We start from the raw sequence: 23,291 nt of genomic DNA, 5'->3' as shown, positions 1-23,291 counted from the left end.
CCTTTCACTCGCAAACCATTGAGCCAACGGGATCGCGTTGTCTTCACCGGAGGAGGAAAGGCCGAACTTCCTCACCTGGACATGACATAAAACTCTTCGCGAGCACGCAGAGAAGCGCTCACTCGCAAAAGGGCATCGCGTCGCGTTGAGGGGGAGGAGGAACACGAGGACGACGGAGAGACCTGACCATCGGTCAAGATTCGAAAGCAAAGGCTCGGCATCGCGATTGCGCCGAGGTGAGCGGTACATCCTCGGATTAATTGGGCGAAGGATATCCGGGAGAATCGTGGGATCCCGCGTTTTTTTCTCTGCCACACTTTCGAGACGCGGCTTCCTATGGTACCGCAGTCACGACCACGAGGAGCCCGCGCTCCTTTCCCGTTCGAGTTTGCGAGCACTTGAGATTAGCATCGGAGCGCTCCGAGTTTCTTGATTGCGGCGTGATGATGTAAGTCGCGCGAGTGCACTGACTTATCTTGATTCGCACTTCTCCGAGGATTTCGCTCCGAAGAACACAATGCGTCTGAGAAGAAGCCAGAGGCTTCTTGGTGCACTCTTTGTTATCCATGTTTTTGTATACTTCGAAGTATGATCATGACGTTCGATTTAATTTTCAATTTAATGTGACAGAATTAAATTGACATCGTAGAGTAATTTTCCTCTTATACAAATGTAGTTTAGTTGCACCCCGTTACATCATTATAAGTGGAACGAGCAGTTGAGGAAATAGCTTGACCTGTGTCTTTATCAGACCAGCTATTATTAGGTCTATTATCTCATTGAGAGAAGGTCGTTTTTACAGTTATTGTTATCTGGAAGATATCTAATTAACACGTTACGCAGGTAGAACTATACGTTTATGACGATATTTATCAGCAACGTTTCTTTACAACGTGCTATAACTCGCACGTTTACGACAACGGCTCGAGTCGTACGCAATAATTATCTAGATTTGTAAACTCCGCATGAAACGAATGCAGTAATTGTAAGTGCGAAGGCACGACGAAACATGTTTTACATGTTGCAAGTGTATAATCATGCGTGAGCGATTATCCCGTTTAGGAATGAAAGAAATATTTAATAGGAGAGTCTGGTAAAATACCGCGCAAACTGCAAGTAATTAAAGCGCGATGGAATTCAGAGCTAATCGGAGTGCGATTAGCCGTAAATGAAGTCATTATACAAAATCTTGATGTCTGAGATTCAACTGCATTCGCGCGAATTGCATCAAAGATGGACGCATAATTACGCAGGCAGCAGCCGATTGCGAGATAAAAATAAATAACAAAAATATCGGTATTTACTGTTATCATACCACAAGGCAAATTATTAAAAATAATGTTTTAATAAAAAATTGAAAATTACATATGTTATTTCTTTTAATATCTTCGGAATCAAGCAGTTTAAAAGAGGAAACATAATAATCTTATATACAACATTTTCTAGCAATAAGTTGTGATTATTAAATGCAGATGGATGTAGATATTTCATAATATGATTACTTGTGAATAAAACTGACAGCTCAGAACTGAAATTCTATCGTCATTTCTATCGTTAACTGAGTTCTTGCGAGCTAAATTACTTTCTCCTTTGCGAATTGAGTATTTAATTTACAATGATTCATGATATCTGTCTGCTAGATAGGTTTTCTTCGGATTCCTGGTGCACACATTAGAGATACCGAGGTGACGTTTATGCGTGCAAGAAAAAACTTCTTCATAAATTACAGGTATACGTTAAGTTGCGTAATAGGAAAATGTCGAACCACGTTTAAACGTTGCTATGAGCTTGAAATAGTTAGGTAAGAGGATATGCGTCAATATCAAACGAATGTCAGTAATATTAAAGAGATTTGAACGGATCTATTGAGTCAGTGTATGAGGAATTGAATCCCAACTCTTCTATCAGATCGCAAACTACAATGTACAAATTAAGTCTCTGTAACATGATTGCCATCGAATGATGCTGCTTCGCAAGTTGCTATCTTGCACATTGATTGACGTAACGTGCCGTTTCCGCGTCATGAGCATCTTCAAAGCTAATAAAAAGAGACTGACAAAAGACAAAGCGAGATTAGAAGCGACTAAAGAGCAAAGAGAGTGAACACTTTGTTAAAATGAGAAATGTATTTGAAATCATTTTTTTTAGTATTAGCAGAAACTTGCATTCTATCGAGTGTGTAAGGAACTGATTTTAGCAAAATTTAAATTTCTCATAATTTTAACAATATTTATAAACACGCTGAAACACATTGAAAATGGAAAAGTTTCAAGCAACAAGCCGACATTTTAACATATAAGCGATAGTAAGTATTGCTTGATTTATGGAACTAAGCAAAATCAAGATATGCATAGAGCGATTAGAAGGTGCGAGAAGCTGTGTTAAATTTTGAGAAGAAAATTTTCTATGACTGTCAGAGGCAAGGACACGTGACTATAACGTGAAGAAGCGTCGTACACACGTAGTTGGCGCGCACTTTCATGATCTTGCCTGGCAAAGCGACGCTGATGACTCCACATTACAAAGTGCCTATTAAAAATGATTCCGTGGGAGACGGAGGAAAGCGTGGTATCAGCCAACTATTTGTCTCGAAGGAGACTTACGTATGTACCTGCGACGTCCATCAGGGAAAGTGCCGCACGTCAGGGGGTATGGTGAGATCGTACCAGAAGGGAGATGGAGAGGCGCATGTATGTACAGTGTGTGAGACTCTCCGGAATTTTGCAAGAGATGTGCGCAAATTCGTCTGTCGGCGTGCGAAACGAGAGAAATACGCACCTAACGAAGTAGTACGATGCTTTAGCTCGGAGAATGTCATAAATCCCAGGCTACTAACGCATTATTTTCTGCAGTGGATTATGTATCCTTTGTTAACAAAGATATTCCTTTCTGTGAATTTTGTATCATTTTGTATCATGGCTAATCTCAAAGAAGAATTTCTGTATTATTCTTGTATCATTTCTGTATCGTTTGGTATCATTACTAATCACAAATCTATTAAAATGGAATATTGATTAACTTAACATAAATTACAACAAATTTTATTACGAATTAATACACACGCTTAGCAATAAATTTAAATTAGTGTATGACACTATTAAAATCAAATAAAAGGATATTTTTTTTCAAAGAAAAGGAACTCAGTGTAGTCGAAATTGGTCTCGAAAGAACTAAAGATTTTAGTCGCTCTCTTATTAGCATCCGAGAAGAAAGACAACTCGGAAACTCCAAATAACTTTGAATAGACCCTTTACCACCACAGTACCCGCTTAATCAGCGGACCTGATCTACGCCGCGTAGAAAAATTCAGCGTGCGAAGAGAAAAGTGTTGAGAGAGGAAGCGCACGCTTTACACAATGCCACGCGTTACAAATTATGAGAAGCAGATTTGTGGGGACGCGTAAAATATTCCGGTTCCACAATAGCTGTCGGTCTCCCGGTATATCTACTTTCGCTAGTCCCATTTCTGACCCGGACTTTTGACACAGGATTAAGTCGAAATACATACGCATTGCTGAACGACGTTGCTTCAACGCTGCGTCCAGACAAGATCCTAAAGCGACAGCCTCGACGAACTGCTCCACTTAGACAAGCCGTTCCCTCATCCTATTTCTCTTTTTTTCGTAACTGCGAGACTAACACAGTCTCTCATATGCTGTCAGACCACGTATCGTTGCACGAGTTTTAATTAGATACCACATTAAATGCGCGAGGTAAATCGATTTGTGCTACGGGGTCGTGATTCTTGGCGTATCGCAATTTCTTTTGCATCAAAATAGCGATGTGAAAGATATATATGTATTTACATGTATTTAAGATATAGGAAATTCTTTCATTTACATGTATTTAAGATATAGGAAATTCTTCTGCATATTTTTAATAACAATTTCAATAACGCTCTAATCAATTCTAATTTATAAGATCCAAATTATATAATATTTGTAATTAAAGAGCTAATTAAACCTTTCATTGTTCTGAAGGAGCTTCTTAATATTAAATAAAAGTTTTCTTGGATGATTAGTCTCAACACTTGACTTGGCAAGAGAAAGCCACCGCCTTTATTCACCTCTGAAACTATGTTAATTAATCTATATTGTTACTGGATCTCATAACACACACAGACTTGTCTTCGTGTTTCTTTTGTTTGGTGAGGGAATTTCTAAGAGAATTTCGTAAGAGTATTACTCGTAGACTCGCATCGCGCATATAATGGAACTTAATTCACCAAAATGGGAATGGCGAACTGGCACGCGCGGATTCCGTCGATTCTATCGGCAACCGGCGATGTATGGTAAATCGGGCAAGATCCTTGCACAACCGCGATCGATGTTGCATCCTCGTTGTAAGTTGCAGCGTTGCACATCGCGAATGAGACCGTAATTCACGGCAGAAATGACCGCGCCGTTATAACGTTACCTCATGCTGGCACTCCTTTCTTCCATAAATTCTTTCACCAATCTGCCTTGCGGGAATCAATCTTGTCTTAACAGCTTGACAGATATCGAGGTCGACTTTGCAAAAATCCCTCTGAATTATATAAGTACATATTATACTATTTTAATAAATAATATTTTAATAAATAATAAGTGCAATCCGTAAAAAATATATTGATTGTAATTTATTTAACTTTTTATTAGCGCGATGCATGTAACTTTTCCAAATAAGAACAAGCAACACTTATTTTAATGACAATAAAGCACATTACATAATGCTTAAACACGAAAAATAGAAAAATCGTGATTTTTGCATCGATATGTACGGTTTGTAATAATTCACACATTGTAAAGTGATGATTTCACATTATTAGAGAAAAAGTTTCGAGTAATTAAATAAAATTTATATTCATGATTTTTCTTTATAAGAGTTGTGAGAAATCTTAACAGACTGTAACGCTTTCTGCAATAGAAAAAACGAGTAACATGTGTCGTAAAGGAAATGGAACTACGCAACGCATCAAGCACGTATGTACGAACAACGTCACGTGCAAGTCACGGTTAATAATGTTAACAAGTCTTTACATGGCGCATGCACGCACGCACATAGCGGAGTGCGAATCCGGTGTGATAGTCATTGATTATCCGTAAGCCGCATATTTCTTTTCATCCTGAGAAAGCGAGGAAGGGGAGAAAGTTACGGGAAAATCATCGGGTCTCCCGCGAGCGTCCTGTTACTTTGTTCGTGAATGCATGTGGAGGAGGAAGACGCTGAAGGCATCTTGTCCGGCTGGTTGCATCTTCCGCGAACGCCGGTGATTATTTACGAGCCGGCCGTTCACCGGGCGATTTACGATTCAAATGATCCGGGAAGAAATAATTGAAATGGAAATGAGCGGAAGCACGACTTGGGCTACCGTTTGCTCCAGCCGCGGGCATATTAGCATTGCGCGTATGGCGCTAACTCATGCGCGAAAAGACTTATGCAAGACGTAGGTCGCTGGTTGCTCGAACCCCTCACGACCTTAATCAGGAGGGATAAAATTTATTTCACGTCGGATATATCATTCGTGTAAAGATTAATGAAACGAATAAAATTAACTTGATTGAAACGAAGTTTGCTATTACACATTGGAAAAATTACGTGAAATTGAATGATAAACCCATTTCGTGAGTTTTGCAACCTGTAATGTTGAAAGAGAATGTGTGACAAAAATTATAGTTGATAAAAAGTAAGATTTTTACAAGATGCGTTGTTTCAAGAAGACGTTTATACATTATAGTACAAAATAGACGGTTTGCACGTGATAGTGCAAGATAATGCTTTCTTTGAAAGGTAAAAATAATATAATTTAATACAAGTTTCCCATATACATCATTCAACAGTTTCGCTTACACGCAACATTGCATTTGTACACTTACACTGTTGTATCCCGTATCACCCTAGCACCAGTTTCACGATCAACGTCAAGATGTTGAAGAATATCAGCGGAACTGGAAATTAACATTGCATGTATATTATACAATATTGAACCAGAAGAATTGTGAAAGTAATTAAAATTTAAAATGACGGTTTACATACCCCTCATCACAGTTCTTATAGATTTGATGAGATTCAGTATCTGTGATTTAGCTGTCGGAGGTTCTCCGAATCCTTGTATATTTTGCCATGACGCCCAGCCAACTGAAATAAAAATGTTCTACATGACTTGCACTGTGGTAATTAAGAACGTAACGTATTTTCACGGATATGCATGACATTCAGACTTTGACAATCAGAATCATAACCTGTAACACCGGTCACACACGAAATATTCATAATTAATTTTAAAGTGATTACGATACTTAAGGATGTCAGATAAATGTTTTATTGTCACCTTTGGCAAGAAACCTCTCTTCGTTCAGGACACAAACTGCGTTCAAACATAACAGAGTTGCTTCGAAAAGTGTCCACAACGTAAACGCCATGTTGGACTCAGTCTTGGTAAAATTACCGACCGGGCCGATGAATAAATGCACACGAATAATATTACAACGGTAAACGGTATGACGTACAATAATCTCTTAAATAAAATGCGCGAAATAAAAAGCGAAATAAAATACTATGAATTCTTCTCACAGTTTTCTTTCTCTCTTTATTTTCTATCTCAACATTGCCTAAAATTCTTCATTGAACAGTATACGTATAAACAAAAAATTAATATTTTTAATTTTTATTTTAAAATTAAATCAGACTACTTGAAAATAACAGTTTCTCCTCACCCGTTGTTGAATTATATCACTCAAACTTTGTCCAAACTATTATTGAATTTACTACGACTAGAAAATAAAATTAAGTCCAATTTGTTGTTGAGTTATACTACTACCTCACTTTCGAGTGAAGATAGTGGAGGCTCGTAGTGAAAATTTCGAGAACTAAAAATAGACTCGTAAGCTAGGATGCGGAAACGAGCGTTGCGGAATAACCTCTTCACCAAATCAGCATTTAGTCATTTACAGCAGGACAATCGATTGATCTTTCACATAATTTTCATATAGTGGGTTACTATATTTTAGATTTTCGATTAGCGCAACAGTCTCAAACTGATAAATAAATCAAGTAATGAAAAGTGAAATAAAAAGCAATACAAGCAAATATAAATACTCATTCAAGAGGTTTTATTTTATTCATGTTCATCATACATAAGACTCGGGAAATTCAAACGTGACATCCCGTCCAGTCAACTGCTTGTATACTGAAGCGAACGTATCGACCTATCAAAAGATAAATTCAAATATAATTTCATGTAAAGTCCAACATAAAAAGCAACATTTTATGTGAAAAACGATTAATAAACATACCTTATGTTCGATGTTGGTCTGTTCATTTTTATCGAGATGCACTTTAATAAGTTGCGACCCATCGAGCTTAACTCGGATACGTTTGCCGACGATTTCAACGGGATATACTAAATCTTCCAGTATCGCATCATAGACGGAAGTCAACGTGCGGCTAAACAGAAATACGTAAAATTAGGTAAAATATGAAAATTATTACATATAATATACAACTATTGGTTGCATGTATATGCGATATAAACTTTGATTGGTAACTATACTGACAATCTATTAACGTAACTATATATTAAATTACTTATTAAAACAATAAATCATACGCGATATTAATACAATTGCACATTCCTACCTCCTAGGACGCTTCTGCTTGTTCTTCGTTCGTGTCTTCCTCGTCGGCTTGGGCAAGATTTTACGCTCACCAATGAACATCACATGCTTTCCAGAGAACTTCTTTTCTAATTCGCGCACTAATCTCGTCTGTATCTTCTGGAATGCTTTCAGCCTTGGCATGGGCACATATATGATGATCGACTAAAAAAACAAACAATTTTCTTATAAGTTTTTCTCAAAACATATAAAGTAATAAGGCAGAACGAAAATTTTTAAAGAAAAATTCTTCCACAAAAATTTGCACTTATATAAATTTTTTTAATAAAGTGAAACTTCAAGTAACATGATCGCACAAAATATAACTTTACCTTCTTGTTGTTGGTCTCGATTTCTTTTGCTTTAGTAATGTAGAGTTCCCTCAATTGCGATTTCAAGTCGCTGTTCATCTCCAATTCGAGAAGAGACTGGGAAACGCTAATCTCGAACGGGTCGGGCTCGGCCCCACCGCTTTTAATGATCTTCGCATTCGTCGTCAACATCTGAAAAGAAATTTGGAGGTTAGAATTTTGTCTCGTGCGAGGATACGCACGCGACTCCGTCGAGACGTCTTGTATAACGTTTATTCAAAATTAAAGTTTTTAGAAATGTTGGGAACAATTTTGTAACAAGGAATATTAATAGTAACAATAATCAATAAAATATTAACAATAATACTGCAAATCAGAATCCCGAAGCCTAAGAGAATCTGTTCATATTTTGCTGCAAGCATGCAATCGAATGAAATTTTCATGCGTTTTACGTATTACAATGCTTGAAATATCATACGATTAAAATATTTTTCCAATTTTCTCAATTTAAATGCTGTATTGGTTCACTAAAGTAAAATTCCCAATAAGACATACCTCGCCGACCGGGTGTTCCTTTTCAAGAGAGAAACCTTTTCCTTTCTAGGCCACGAAAGAAAGAAACTTGAGAGCAGCCATGTCTGCGTATCCAGCGACCCGCTTCTACGGATATGTATGGGACTAAGTAGTCTTTTCTTGGTTGGTAACCAAGAAAGGATATTTCGCGTTGTTATATGTCGGTAACATGTGTAATTTACTAATTTCTACGCAAAGCGCCATCATTTAGATGGAACTAAAAAGGCGAGTAACAACATTATCGACAACATTGCAGTTATATGCACGTCTGAGGGTACAGTCCAAGTCACGCTTCGAAGCGCTTCTAGACACTTTCCATCCTTTTCCTTCTGTCAAATGAGAAGAAGATAGAAAGTGTCTAGAAGCGCTTCGAAGCGTGACTTGGACCGTACCCTGAATTATATACTCTCATTGTCAGTAGGTCTGTTCTTTTCAGCTGCACTGCTGAACTGGTGCAATAAGTTAGAGTGAGAAAAAATATACTTGTCTCACTTTAAAGTATTGCACTAGTTCAGCAGTGCAGCTGAAAAGAACAGACCTAGTATTATGTATTTCGATAGTGCGCGATGACATGTGCGATGCCATTTGTTTTTCCACTTGCAACGGAAAATAAAGAATAACATACAAGATACAAGTACGTAAAATAAATATTCTATTCTATATGTATATATTGCTTATATATTTCAGGAATGATATGTATCTGTACCGAGAAAATGTGTTTTATTTTTGAAGTACTGAATTATTAAATCAGTACTTGTGGCAAAAAGTACTTTTTTACTTTTTAAAAGAATGTGACATAACATGATAATATGTAAAGTTATATAAGTGTAATTTTTCATAATGATAAAAATATAATTGATAAATATTATAAATTATAAACGTGGAATGCAGACTAAAGGTACAAAATGCATATCAGCAACTGTGTAAAAATATAAAAATACATTGCTTCAAAATAGTAGAAATGCATACATGTTTTTCATAGCATGCATGATGCGATATATATATGTTCATATAGGAAATATATAGGAAATAATAATTGTTTTCTTTGAAGACATTACATGTATTCATTATATACATTCAATGCTATTATATATTTATTATTCTTGCACACTTTCTTCGCACAGTGGAATTTTACAGAATCCACATAAAACTGTGATATCTTTCTCTTTTCCAGAAAACAATCAATAGTATATTTTCTATTACATATTATCATTTTATAATGGACTAAGTAATAATTTAGCACCTCTTCAATTCATACAATTCATTATTTATACTTTGGAATATGGTTTTACTTTCATCTAGAAAAGTTTTAGATTTTATTATATCTTTCGACTTTGAATACAGCATGACTTTATCGTATAAGTTTTCACATTTTTGCATAATTAAAGTCCATCGATTAAATTGTGTTTACGTCGCTATTTCCTACCTTGAATCAGTCGTAAATTGCAGTTACAAATGACACGATCGCTAATACATTATAAATTCGTCTTAAATTGCACGGAGCGCTATATAGTAATCTATTTACATTATAATGAATAGTACAGTTACTCATGAGAAAATTCACCATTTGTAGAATATATGAAAGACATGAAATGCACTTCTATAAAATTTGACCTATACCAACTTCATTGCATAATCGACCACGCTAGTAATTAACATTATAATATTGTTACGTTATTAAAAGACATCATCGCGTTCCTTTTGAGAACACAGCGATCATGAATACGTACACGTACACATCTAGACACGTCGACATCCATAAAAGACATCCATACACTAAATCAAACATGAACGATTCGACACAATAAAATTGAAAGCGGTAGTAAAAAGTAAGAGAAATTAGAAACTGAGTAAAATAAAAATTAATTGCCGATAGACAAAGGAGTAAATTTCGTTAAATCATCAATTTGTTGCTTAAAACCTTATTTGCATGTACGAGAACAAAATCGATTCCGTCACGTTTCGTTTTAATTGTTATTTAATTATTAGGGGTCGTGATTAAAACAGAATTTTCTTAAGAGTAATTAATATAATTATATATTAATATAATTATAATATACTAACTCTTAAATACACTTGGTACATATTGCATTTGGGCGGACATTTACTTTCAGTCCGTATAATTAGGCTCGCTAAATGAGACACTGGTACTTCTCGGCCTACGAATCAATGATTAGTCTGTAGTTCTGTAGACATAAATAAAATCTCTCAAGTAATTCAATAAAATCAACGCAACTATCGGAATGGTCAATAGCACTCTGCATATTTACAATTATAGAGAGCGACATGCCGAGGATTGGGATATACTTTGTACAACGATAACAGCAACAAAACAATAACAACGATAATCATATCTACTGGTTGGAAAAAGTCAGGAGTGTGCGCTCACGCTCGTCCAATTTGGACACTGTTAAAAGAAACGATCGTTGTGTGTTATCGCGTGAAAGAAAAAAAAGATGATCACTAAGCGATCATGCATTTCGTAGAGACAACGTCTTTGTCTTTGTTTGGAATGTTATTCCAAAATATACCCAAATTTCATCACGACGTTTGGCCATATTTTACATCTCTATATTACGTAAAATTACGAACAAAAATTGGAGAATTTAATATAATCTCAATTCTCAAGTTCCAACCGAACTTATTCTTCTCCTAGGTTTGGTTCTTCAATAGTTCACAAGCATTGCAACTTATCAAGTATATAATATCAATGTAACATCTATGATAAAAATCATACAATGTATGGTTTTCAGGGATACCCAAAATAGTACCGTTATCCAAAAGATTCAATACTTTTGCTACGTTACATTAACCAGTAAAGAATAATCAACCCAGATTACTCATTTTTGCAATAGAAATTTTAGTAAATAGCATGTCATACAGAAATATCGTAATTAGTTTATTTGTTTACAATGTATTAAATCGGACATAGCTCTGCACTGGTTTCTATTTGAATAACAATAAATATTCTAGCTCCTCTACTAGAAAGATATTTTTTCGGGTGTCCCTAAAATTGGAATCTCGACAAAATCAAATCAACAGTAAAATTGCGCGTTATAACGAACTTATAAGTATTCTAGAGTCCATATATCACAAATTAATTCACGCTACTGCGGTAACGTTTACTTCTCCAGGAATCTTTGCAGGTCTACCGTTACATAACATTCAGCGTTCTAACAAAATACACATCCACCCTGTTTTATTAAATTCGTTATCACTATTTCGCCTTATACAGCTACATAGCCTTTACACAGCGATAATGTCCTCTTTCTTCCACCTTGGGAATCTCTGATATTGAGGATATCAGATATCAAATCGATCGATACACGTATTTGGCATTTTTGGAGTGTCTACTTCCTTCGGGCAGCAGTCGATCGAGACTCGTGCACTTTTCTGTGAGATTGGGGAGCTCTTCTGGATCAAGTCTTTTAATTTTTTGACTCGCACGCGTTAGCCACTGATCGAACACTGTCAACTGTCATCCTACGCAAAGTTTATTCCTGCAGGTGCTTCAAGCGGATGCTTCACGTCGATTCCAGTACGCCGCCGGCGAGTTTCGTCGCGTACAGATTTAGTGCCTTGAAAAAGAAGAAATTTAATTTCAGATCGCCGTTTGATCTTGCGATCTTCACGTTTTAGTTTTCTACAAAGGGTCGAGGGTATGAGCAATCACCTTGTATATGAAAGCATACTGCTCCTTCGTTTGAACTGCGCCGGCACGGTCTCTCCTGATGGTGTAAACGACCCTCGGCACGTCCACGGTCCTCGTAATTTCATATTGTCTAATTCCTAGGTCGAGGGCTATTAGCGTACCGGTACGTCCTGTGCCGGGGCTGCAGTGGACCACGATGGGTCCGGGACCGCCTCGCTGGAGTGCTCTTGCTTCAAGGAGCACTGCTATTAGGCCTGCACCGTCTGATTGGACGCCACTCACCGGCCAGAGATACCAGATGTGGAACACCTCGCGGAACGTATTGTTCTCCAGATTCTGCAAGCGTCGTTTAATTAATTATTTCAGCTCAACGGAGCGACGCTGCTGCTGAATATTATGTCGCTACATTGTTATTTAAATTTTCAATATTAAAGTATGTATTATTATTATAATACGTTTTTTTTACCTTTAGGTGAAGCGTAGAGATGGCATATTTCTCTTTGGTTTCCCGTTTCTTCAGCGTAACTTGGAAGTCGCCGTATAGCCGATGACAGTCAGTCACTTCCGAAGGTGGTATGTACTCTGTGCATTTTTCAACTCCATTCTCGACGAGATCAGTTAGCATGATGATCACCTTGCACTGCTGCTCCCAAATCATTCGCCAAAAGTCGGTTACGGTCGACTCTATTGGCGCTTGGCACGCGATGTAATATTTTGTGGCGTTCTTAGGTCCCTGAAATATCAGAAGATAAATTTTCAACAAGTTGTAGCTTGTAATTTCTGGAATTCTACGCAAGTAGCACATACACAACCATTCACAAAGGTTGTGCATATTCTAACTGTGAAACTTAATTATGCTGCTTGCGTTGCAAAGATCGGAGTAACAAGATTAAACGCAAAAAAAGAATTTTAATTGTTAATTATTAATACTGATGATATCTTGGATAAACCAGTCTGCCAAGTTGCGCGTTTTGCAAATAGTACGTCACACACTGCATCATCAAAACGCTGTGTTCTAGCTAAAGCCGACGGAAATGCGGTAAAACGCAGTCAGAGCATCGACGTATGGCAAAAACTCTGTAAATCTCACGAATCTTTACTATTCCGAAACTCGTTGAGAGAAAAAGTATATTAATTTTCTTGCGACTGTGTAAAATGGAAATCGGCGGTATATCCCTGATATGAGGCAATCCCGAGCGGAACGGATGCTGAGTGCGTTTGTCGATCGATCGATTCGCTCCTGATGGAACTCTCGTTCGTTTCCGTCGAATTCCGCGCGAAAGCGTTTTAAAGCCTGCGGGATAAATGAGTCTACTCGCGTCTTTCAAAGTACCAAACACTGCGGAACCCCATTGTTCCGGAAATCACGAGTTCATATAATTTATCTGAATTTCTGACTCTGTCGCTTAAAAACAGACTTTTGAGCAGAAAAATTCGCTGCTGAAACATTCCTTTGGATTGAATTAAAAGTTGCTTAGTCGCTGCGTTTACGTTGGACAAAACACTGCGTTACGTAAGCCATTACGGCAACCGAGTGCACGTAACGCGTTCGCAATATCTCCTCGCGATTTGTGCAACGGAAGAAATTCCGCAGGAACGTGCGGGTTTCCCGTCAACTATTATAATTAGAGACAGATACATCGTTATCAAAGCACCGGCTCTGCGCTACATGCTGGCGATGCGTTCTGCTGAGGCAATAAACTAGTCAGTCTAGAAGGGGATATAGCGGAATCCAGTACCGGATGCACTCTGCACTGAGCGAAATACGGTCCCGGACAAACGTATTGTCTGACGTAATCTTATGCATGCAGACGATTAGTCTTCGTGCCAGTCTTCTGACCCCGTTTAGCGAAACTGTTGCGATTAAAAGGCAAACTAGTTATTTCACGAAGAACCCACGACGCTTCCGCGTCGGAGTTCCCAGCCCGCGCGAGACAATGCACTCACTTTCCCGGCGACGTGTTACGCAACGGCATTTTCCCACGCAAAAACGCTTTGCTGGGGTCTTTAACGCTTTAGCATTCATCGTGTCATGGTTGGCGTCACCCGCGGTCTCACAAAAATGTTTGCTATTACCCTAGTGACATGTATAATTACCTACACAAAATTCTCCCTCCTGACACGCGTCACTTTTGTTTAGCTTGTATAATTATGGTACATGCATCTACGTCCTAACGGCTCTCAAATTTTCTAACGAGATTTTTCATACGTAAATGAGATTTTGTAGATGAAACCAGCAATGTGTTTGTTCCCGGTGTAATTTACGCACATATTGCAGCTAATAGATCATTTTGGAAAAAATTATAATTAATATATAAGTCGCACGTGGCGCAAGCAGATCATCTCTTTTGGTTTTTGTTTGGCGCATTGCGTACGTGTGCGTTCGAGGATTAATTATTATAGCTTGCGTTACGCAGAGGCATTTCTCGTAAACCCGTAATTTTCGGATGCAGCCGTAAATCACGCTCGGAGTCGAGCGCGCTTATCGGGGTGTCTCGTGTTCCGCGTTGTAAATACTGGGAAATACCGTAAAGCATCTTTAACGGTAGCACCGTTGGTGGTGCCGTTGAGGACGGGAACAAAGTTGCTCGTGGATCACGCTATCGATCGGATCACGTTTCCGTGTTCGATTAGCTCGATCAAGACGTCTTACTTACCCGCACGTAACTTGCGTTGATGTACTCGGTCAAGGCGTCATTGTTCAACCTCTGTAACGGCACCCTCGTCTCCGGAAGCGGTATCACGTTTGCGTACCTATTCTTCAGTTCCGCGCCCGGGGGCAGCTCGTCTATCTTTGCCGAAACCTGGGGTATACCCGAGAACTCCTCGTTGATTACATTAACGTCGTTGCAGAAAGATGAAAGCCCGGCGAAGTTTAGGGGGTGGGAAGGAATGGCGCTCTGAAATATGGATGTATCTTTTATAGAAATATTTCGTTCAAATGAAGAAACGCGATCGAGCACAAGAGGAACTGTTCGATCTCGATCGCGTATCTAGAGTTAATTTAACAAATTTAATGAAATGGCAAGGTATACAGCGTGTACAAATACATGGAAAGTACACGTGGAAAATGCACGTAATTTCGATAAACTTGAAGTATATTATATAGAATCAAGAATATTTATTTAAAAATGTTGATATTCAGGAAACAAATTGGCTTGCAGGATATTTACGAGATACTTTACGGATTATAAAAATTTACATAATAAATAATTAAAAAAAACAGTAATTTCTTTTAAAGCTTTCAATAAATCTCTTACAGAATGAGAATTGGCAAAATTTAACTGCTAATACAATTACAAAGATGAATTCTTTCAAGATAATTATTTGTGCGTTTTCTATTTAAATAACCGAATCTATCAAGAGCGAAGTTTACAAAATATCTGCTACAGATACTGAAGTGATACTGATGCAGCTTTATCATAGTCAATGCTGTTGGCAGAATTATAGCGGAAATCAAACAAGATCTTGATAATAGGGCACTGAGAGGCAGATTAATGGCAGAAAGTCGAGGGAACATGTCAGGCACGTGATTTCCAAATTACAATTTCCAAATTACAATTTCCAAACGTAATTTTAACACTAATCTGTATAATTTATCTACAATTGCTATTAAACTATGATATCATTTTTCAATCTGCATATGAGCAATACTACTGCTTCGGATTTCTTCTTTCTTTTACCTGAACGATTTACCTAGACCTAAACTTTCGTAACACGTAGCAGCTACAAACAAAAGAAAATTATTGCGCTAATGTAATAACATATTCATCTCGCAGAGAGAAATCAATTTTGTGTATTTCTAATCTTATAAAACAACAAAAAGTTCTCCATTCGCGAATAAATGTGAATCAATGTGTTTCAAATAAATCTCAGTATCATTAATTGGACCTCGGGAGACCATCATACGTAACAAGACAAGAAAAGTTCAGGCAGCCCAACGGATTTTCGATGTACCTTTCCGAGAACTTACCGAATCTTCGAAAGTTGGGTTGCCGTAACTTCTCTTGGAGGCTCTCGCTGCACCCTTGCGCCTGACACTGTTGTACGCTGAAACGCTGTCGAGGCTGTAAGCGTCCAAGGACACTGGCCGGCACCGTTCTCCGTAGTTGAACCTCGTTTGCCTCTTTCTCATTATAAACTGCAAGCAATTAAAGCTGAGATTAGCGATCGTGGCATCGTCGGTCTCATTCGCGACGAAACACGCAGAAGCTCGTCTAGCGGTCCTACACTACGCAAGTAGTTTGCGACTTCGCTCTTGAAGCTCGGATAGACCCCGTCTATGACTGAGTACTCACAATATCCCGAAATGCGGTGGCAGTTAATTTAGTGGCCATGCATTGAATCGATAGCTGCTGATCGCCCCAGCGTGCAAAGACACACAAATTTGCAAATGATAAAGAAACGTCGTGGAACTTGACCCTCCATTTTAGGGTGTAGGTGTGCTTAAGAATTATAGATACTCATTATCGTGTATATTAACGGGCGCGTATTTCGACAATTGTTTTCTCTCCTGCAATTGAGCAAGTGCAGTATGGTTTGCCAATTGCGGGCCGTGTGACCGCAGTCGACGTATCCGAAAAGAGAATCCGAGGGAATCGCCGCGCGGTTTTGCGAAATGGGATAACGCCTTCGAAACACGTAGCAGGCGGGCTCCGTTTCGACATTCCGTCATTCGCATGCACAACAAAGGCCGCAAGAAATAGCGGTGCACCGCTGATGGAGCGTGGCGCGCCGATTGTTCGAATGTCGATTTAATCGGGCATTCAAAGCTGGAGGACGCGAGTATTCTGCGAGTGATGTTTCATTTCTTCGAAAGAAGACACGCGGCGCCAATAACGGTCTCTTTGCTGTTAATTATGCGCTATCCCGACATCGCGGATGTGCATTCGACGTTTCGCGAAATTCTCTCCGTGATTGCGCATCCGATGAAGTGTTCGATGTCGCGATTGTTGCCGTCATTGTTCGCGGACAGTATTGGCATCAACTTTACTGTACGACATTGTTGATTTTATTGTCACGTCCAGAAAAGATGAGATCCGTTAAAAATATACGCTTGGTTCCACGTTCTTCCGCGATAGAGCACGTTCTTCACGCTAAACTTGCGCGTTTAATGGAGCCATCCGGCCGATTCATTACGGAAGGATGAGTTCTCTAACGACGAGAGTGATGTTTCGGAAACCGATGGGATAACACGGTCGGATTTCCCGGGCTGCCGCGTAGTGTATAATTTTCTTTCTCTTCCGTATTAATTGATTCGTTAAGTCTTCTCGGTTCAGATTCCGCTTTACGACTGTGTTACGCGTTCGTTAAAATTAATCATCGCATGCTCTGTAAGCACGGTATTAATGTTGGTTATTGGCCGCGGAAAATGACCGGAGTCACCATTATTTTTCACAATTAATTAACGTTGTGTTGCTAGTTTTCAGAGATCCGCAAAGTTTCCGGTGCATTACCGTACGTAAAAAGCAAATCTCGCAGTTATAGATCTTTTAATATGATATGGCAACATAAAAATAAATAAAAATGTGCATAAGATATATTTATTATGCATATATTCTATATGCAGGGCTCTTGATTTTTCATAAAATCATTAACTTGCATTTACCGCAGTGTGAACGCATACACGCGCGCGCACGCACACACACACACACACACACACACACACACACACACACACACACACATACACACATTGATGAAGTTCCAAGTAAGTGCGACTGAAACAATAGATTCTGTCTGAACAATTAAATTATATGATAATCGCATTACTACAAAGAAAGCAGAAAGAATCTACCCTATCGTGAAATGTTATGCATGCATCGTGTATTATCGCGTCATCGCCCTGCGACGAAGAAGACACCATCGTATCTTTCGCCTCCCAGGTAAAGACATACACACATATGTACATGTTATCATGAACTATTACGTACACTGTGGAAGAGAATTATGAGTGTGGACAGATGGACGGATGGAGACACCGACACGTAACACCTCATAAACAGAGGTTTATCGCCATGCAAGCGCGACGCAGCGGGCTACATCAGTGAACATAGATTTTCGCGGACCTGCGCAGCTGAATCTTGAAACGTTAGTATTTCTTGTTTCGATTCTTCACCTCAACGTGCCACGTAATGCGTGAACGTGAGAAAACAAGGATGCATGCGCATTCAGAATTTCAAAACGAGACGGAACAGCGCTCTTCTGCAAGAACGCTTCGAGCGCTTGAGACTTTCGTTGCAATTTGTGTATGATTCTATGCAAAACGTCCGCCGAGAGACTCGAGTTGAATTTAAGTGCGTGCGTAGTAAATTTCTGAAGCGTGTTCCGCGCGAAGTGTCCTTTATTCTACGTGTAAGTTCGCACGGGAGATAATTCGATGCTAAGTGTAAATATCAACATTCGTCATAAGTTAAATAGGATTTCCAGTTATCGTAGTATGCGAGAGAGACACTTACCAGCAGCCCGGCCAGGAGAACTAAGCAGATGAAGGCCACGGAAGAGACTATGACGACAGCTATCGCGTTGCCAGAATCCGCTTCCGGTACCAATAAAAATTTGTGTATCTGAAAGAAGAAATGGATGAGCCGAGGAAATTTAATGGAGATATTCTGTCGGTCACTCCGTCATCGGTCGGATACGATATGACAATTATAATATTTTGACGTGACGCAACAAATTGACAGCAACGATCGATAGTTAACAGAGACGGGTCGCTTCGTAGAAGCATCTGCTAACGAAATCTCTTCCCGAGTAGATGAAACATTATCGGAAGGATTACATTTTAACGAGACAGAACGGGGCAAAGAGTTATAATGGACTTTCGCTGATCTTCGACAGGTACCAAAAGCCGCGTTAATGTGTTCTAATCCCGCGCTCCGATCTTCTCCGCTCTATCCTCCTTTCTCAACTTACTCTCACTGGGAAGTTGGGAGACACCTTGTACAAACTTGGTAGAATCTTCGTCATGACGACGTCGAACTTCCCGTCCTCGTCGACGACATAAACCAAGATTGAAGTTAGTGGTACTTCCATAGGTGTCGGCGAAGAGTTTGCCGATTCGAGGCACGGGTTCTGATGAATGATGATTTGGTTTGGCAACACCAGTCTGCAAGATGTTCAACATCATGTACCACACAAGTATACAGTTAACAACTGTATAACAAGTATACAGTTGACAATAATTTTCCACGAAAATGTAATTAAAAGTAGACACTAAATTGATATTGCAATAAGTAGCATAATTTAATCATAAGATCGCGTAAAAGTTTCAATGTTAAAACGATATGTATACATATTTAATATACATTGTCGTGTACATATATTTGATATGCACAATTCTTACATATATGACCAATACATATTTGATACAGTAGATTCGGAAGAATTGATATTCAGAAAAAAATTCCTGAAATCACTTACTTATCCATGCCATTCGTGAGAACGTCTGCGAGCGCCTTTCTCAGGTCCTGCAGTCGAGGACAGATATCATGCAGAGTGCCTTCGATGACTATTTTAACGAACGTGATCTCCTCCGGCGAAAAGGGCTGAATACTCTCCGTTGTATCCTCGTCAGGCGATTCCGTGGAAGCTGATGTACTCCAGAGAACCCTCGGCTCCAAGGTACTCGTAGAGAATGAAGCTGGAGGGCTCTTAGTAGCGTTCGTTGTAGACGACAATGTTGTGACGCTCGTATTCGGCGGAAGCTTTGTCACGCCTGGTGCGGAGATCTCGGTGACATTTGCATCGTAATTCGAATCGTTGGATCCTGAAGGATCCTCGGTAACGCCAGAAGCGCCGCTGATGGGGTCGATGGGGTTTACGGTAATCTCGTTGCTCGCGGACTCTGTGTGATTACTTCGATCCTCGGGAGTGATTTGCGTGACCGGAAGTTCCTTAGCTTCAGTCTCGTTGTCCGCGTGATACGTGATTGACACTTGATTCGTCGTCGGTGTACCGTCCTCGGTCGTTGCTGGAAGTTCCGTGGACTCTTCAGGCTTCATCGTGGTAACCGCGTTTTCCGTTGAGTTATTCGTCACGGATGATTCTATGCTCATGGTATTGGTCGTCTTCATCGTTTGCTCCTCGAAAGTTCGCCCCTCGATGCCTCTCTCGGTCGCATTACTTGTCGAAGAGATCGCTTCCGTGAGACCGACAAACTCGAATTCGATGGATGTTGTCGTCGGGACTGAAGATTCATCGGGATTCAAAGTAGTGGATGGAAGTTCGATGGTTTGATTAGCACTCGAGAGAGGGTGGAGCGTGATGTTCGTCTTCGGTGTTGACTCCGTGGAGTTTTCGAGAACCATCGTGACCATCTTCCTGTTGATTTCTGCCGTCGGCGTCATCGAAGTTGTGGATTTGTTCGCTTCTATCGCTAGGTCTTTGCTCAAAGGAACTATCGTGGATTCCGTGACGTCAAGAGTCGACCGAATCATCATGGCTTCTTCCGGTACCATCTGAATATCCGTGTTCGGCGGGGCTGCCGTGACACGCGATGTTGACGATTCTGTCGCTGCATCGGAATGTGATTTCACTGCTTTGCCGTCCGGAGCCAGGCTGACTTCCGTTATTCCATTTCCCGTCACGTCGTATTCCTCGTCTCTACGTGCAGTCACTTTCTCCTTCTCTTTTGCACCTGGTACGTCGTTCCCGTTCGATCCCGAACCCATCATCTCCGCAGCCTTCGCGCTACCGTTAAATTTCTCTGGAAGAGTTCCGTTTGTTGATCCGGCATCGGCAGAAATAGTTAGGATAGTCGTTGCCGATGGGAGAGACCTCTCCGTCGTGGAATTCGTAGATTCATTTACACCTTTCTCGTTCAGCTTTTGCTGTTGGATGCTATTCTCCATCACGACTGATGGTTCCGTCACAATAAATTTCTTCTCGGACTCTCCTCTCCCGATCGTGTTCTCGTAAGCTGACGTTTCTTCGGTAATGCCACCCTCCAGTTTCAAACCAGCTACTGTTGTTGGCTGAAATGATTCTCGGCTAGATTTCACGTAAGGGTAAGGTTTTTGATCTATTTTTTCTGCCTTGGAACCATTCTGCGAGCTTGGAGTTGCACCAAGCGACGCTGATGATGCTTCGGATCCGCTATTGGCCTTCGTCGAGGCTGTAGATTTCACTTCAATACTCGGGAACTCGTTAACTCCGGAAAAACCGATGGTCCTACCTTGCGGAACTGGACTGAGAGTGGCTGCAGGAACGGGCAAGGTATGTTCCTCGCGTCGTGCGCTCTGAGTCGTTGTTTCAGGCAACTTCACCTGGCTTTCCGGTTCTCCAAGCAGTTTCCGCCTTTCATCTGTACTCTCGATCGTTGCGTTAGAAACTGAAGCGTCTTCTTTTTGCTGATTTTCACGGTGTTCATCCACCGCGTCAGTCTTATGCTTATAAACGACTTCCTTGTTCACTCCGTTCGAGTGAGAATCATTTTTCGTGGTATCGTCTGCGGTAACCACGATCTTCAGTGTCGGCAGGTGAGTCACGTTCTTAACGACTTCCACTTCTGCCTTCGGGTTGCCCTTCAAACCATTCACGTCAGCGGTCTGATTCACGGAATTGCTCTTGGGATCCTTCCCCATCAAAGTCTTGTAAAAATGATTGTAATTCACGAACGTGTCGTTAATCAACGAGATGGTCCCTTCGTGTACCTTCTCGTCGATCTTCTCCAGATCGAGCGCTTCGGACGCTGTCGTTCCTACATCGTTCGCGTCTCTCTTGGACTCCGGGGAATCCTCGCGCTGAACGCCGCGCACCGTTGTCAATTCTCGATCGCGATCCTCCGATTTATGATCCTCCGCGTTCTCTTTCAAGCTGCTTGCGTCATCGTCCTTCCTCAACTCAATCTTTGGAATAAACTCCTTATATTCAGACTTTGTCACCTTTTCTTTCGTTTCGTCGAGTTTCGCGTCTCCCGATATCGATTTGTAAGCCGTCGATGAGGAATTTCCGACGAACGTGACTGTCGCTGCCTCTTCTTTATTCAAAACAGTTGCATTCTTCTTTTCTTCATGCTTGGCAGGAGATTCTTCCTCTGTGCGTTCGGATGTTTTTACAACACTTAACTCCTCGTTGACAATGTTTTTCTTCGTGCTCGTTGGAACGATCTTAGTAGTGTTCGATATTCCTTCACGATTGGAAGATTCTCCGAGCGTGGCGTTCTCCAAGTTTTTCTTGTTGTCCTGCTTCGAGTCGTTCAAAGCCGGCTTTGTGGTCGCCGCAGTCAGCTCGTTCGTTCTGGAGAACCTGAGAGGGTCCTCTGAAATGGCTTTCGTGCTCGTACTTTTCCCGGAGCTTTCCGCAGCGATCTCGCCGTGTCTCGGCTTCCTACTTCCATCCGATGACGAGGAACTGTCAGATTCATCGCTAGATTTTGTCGCGTGTGAATGCGCGTCGCCATGTGCCATCGACACATCGCTTTTATCTCCGTTCTTACTCGTGCTCTCATCACTGCTGGCACTGTCGCGTGATCCGTTTTCGCCATCGTGAGTTCTTCGTTTCGTCGGGTCGATATTTCGTTCGTCCTTTCCTACAGTCGACTGGTTCTGATAGACTGAAGAGACTCTCGTCAGAATCGTCGTGTCTCCCTGGGGAGTTGGCCCTTTCTGGGAGTCGGATTTCTGTGATACCGCAGCCGACGTTTCCGTGACCTCCGCAACCACAACACCAAAGAGCAATAAAAAGATGCCTGAAATCACATAACGTTTGATTCTTACTTTGTGTTAAATTATTTTCTGAATGTGTAATATCTTATCGTGATAACGATTTTTTGATACACACATATACTAGCAACTCTTTTATTCTTCGGAATAAAAATGTGCGGAATATTCAATTCTAAGATCGTCAAGCTACCTTCGAGGCGTGACATTCGCTCGATTTACTCGCTCGGTGCGTGCCCAATTGCACATTTGATGGTACATTGGATCATGATAATGAGTATTGACGTACGGCAGACAGAAGTTGTGCTCGTTAGACGACGATGACGACGACTAACTAGTTCCTGGCGTGGCGCACGAGCGCAATAAAAATCTAGCGGGCGTAGATGAGGCGTTTAATGGATCGAAAAACCGGTTGCCCGTGGAATTGCCGGCGAGTTCCCTCGGAATGTTCTCTTCACGG

At 40.4% G+C, this 23,291-nt stretch overlaps 3 protein-coding genes across 3 annotated transcripts in view; all 3 read right to left on the bottom strand.

Moving 5' to 3' along the window:
- Positions 1–5,668: 5,668 nt before the first annotated feature.
- On the bottom strand, positions 5,669–6,691 carry LOC105285452 (immediate early response 3-interacting protein 1). The gene is made up of 3 exons (XM_011349666.3): positions 6,311–6,691; positions 6,016–6,117; positions 5,669–5,927 (listed from the first exon to the last, which is right to left on the bottom strand). The coding sequence occupies exons 1-3, from the start codon at positions 6,399–6,401 to the stop codon at positions 5,872–5,874; spliced, it is 249 nt and encodes an 82-aa protein (XP_011347968.1). The 5' UTR covers positions 6,402–6,691; the 3' UTR covers positions 5,669–5,871.
- A 377-nt stretch (positions 6,692–7,068) lies between these two features.
- LOC113562297 (40S ribosomal protein S7-like) lies at positions 7,069–8,624 on the bottom strand. Its single transcript, XM_026971275.1, has 5 exons — positions 8,501–8,624; positions 7,967–8,137; positions 7,618–7,799; positions 7,275–7,425; positions 7,069–7,187 (listed from the first exon to the last, which is right to left on the bottom strand). The coding sequence occupies exons 2-5, from the start codon at positions 8,135–8,137 to the stop codon at positions 7,110–7,112; spliced, it is 582 nt and encodes a 193-aa protein (XP_026827076.1). The 5' UTR covers positions 8,501–8,624; the 3' UTR covers positions 7,069–7,109.
- A 937-nt stretch (positions 8,625–9,561) lies between these two features.
- Positions 9,562–23,291, bottom strand: part of LOC113562292 — a 43,498-nt gene continuing 29,768 nt past the window's right edge. The window contains exons 3-10 of the mRNA XM_026971236.1: positions 19,593–22,860; positions 19,086–19,278; positions 18,629–18,736; positions 16,144–16,311; positions 14,828–15,070; positions 12,637–12,903; positions 12,192–12,506; positions 9,562–12,096 (exon numbers count right to left, since the gene is read on the bottom strand). Of these exons, the coding sequence (XP_026827037.1) occupies positions 12,043–12,096; positions 12,192–12,506; positions 12,637–12,903; positions 14,828–15,070; positions 16,144–16,311; positions 18,629–18,736; positions 19,086–19,278; positions 19,593–22,860 (4,616 nt within the window). The 3' untranslated portion in view covers positions 9,562–12,042. The remainder of the gene's footprint in view (positions 12,097–12,191; positions 12,507–12,636; positions 12,904–14,827; positions 15,071–16,143; positions 16,312–18,628; positions 18,737–19,085; positions 19,279–19,592; positions 22,861–23,291) is intronic.

Source organism: Ooceraea biroi, chromosome 1 (assembly GCF_003672135.1).
Source record: "Ooceraea biroi isolate clonal line C1 chromosome 1, Obir_v5.4, whole genome shotgun sequence".
NCBI classification, from domain to species: domain Eukaryota; kingdom Metazoa; phylum Arthropoda; class Insecta; order Hymenoptera; family Formicidae; genus Ooceraea; species Ooceraea biroi.
This window is presented reverse-complemented; position numbering and strand designations above follow the sequence as displayed.

Coding starts and splice junctions, on each gene's coding strand:
- LOC105285452 (XM_011349666.3), bottom strand. CDS start 6,401: ATGGCGTTTACGTTGTGGACACTTTTCGAAGCAACTCTGTTATGTTTG. Junction 6,118..6,310: donor AGAGAGGTTTCTTGCCAAAG/GTGACAATAAAA, acceptor TTTTTATTTCAG/TTGGCTGGGCGTCATGGCAA. Junction 5,928..6,015: donor TATAAGAACTGTGATGAGGG/GTATGTAAACCG, acceptor GTTAATTTCCAG/TTCCGCTGATATTCTTCAAC.
- LOC113562297 (XM_026971275.1), bottom strand. CDS start 8,137: ATGTTGACGACGAATGCGAAGATCATTAAAAGCGGTGGGGCCGAGCCC. Junction 7,800..7,966: donor TCGAGACCAACAACAAGAAG/GTAAAGTTATAT, acceptor TTGTTTTTTTAG/TCGATCATCATATATGTGCC. Junction 7,188..7,274: donor AGACCAACATCGAACATAAG/GTATGTTTATTA, acceptor ATCTTTTGATAG/GTCGATACGTTCGCTTCAGT.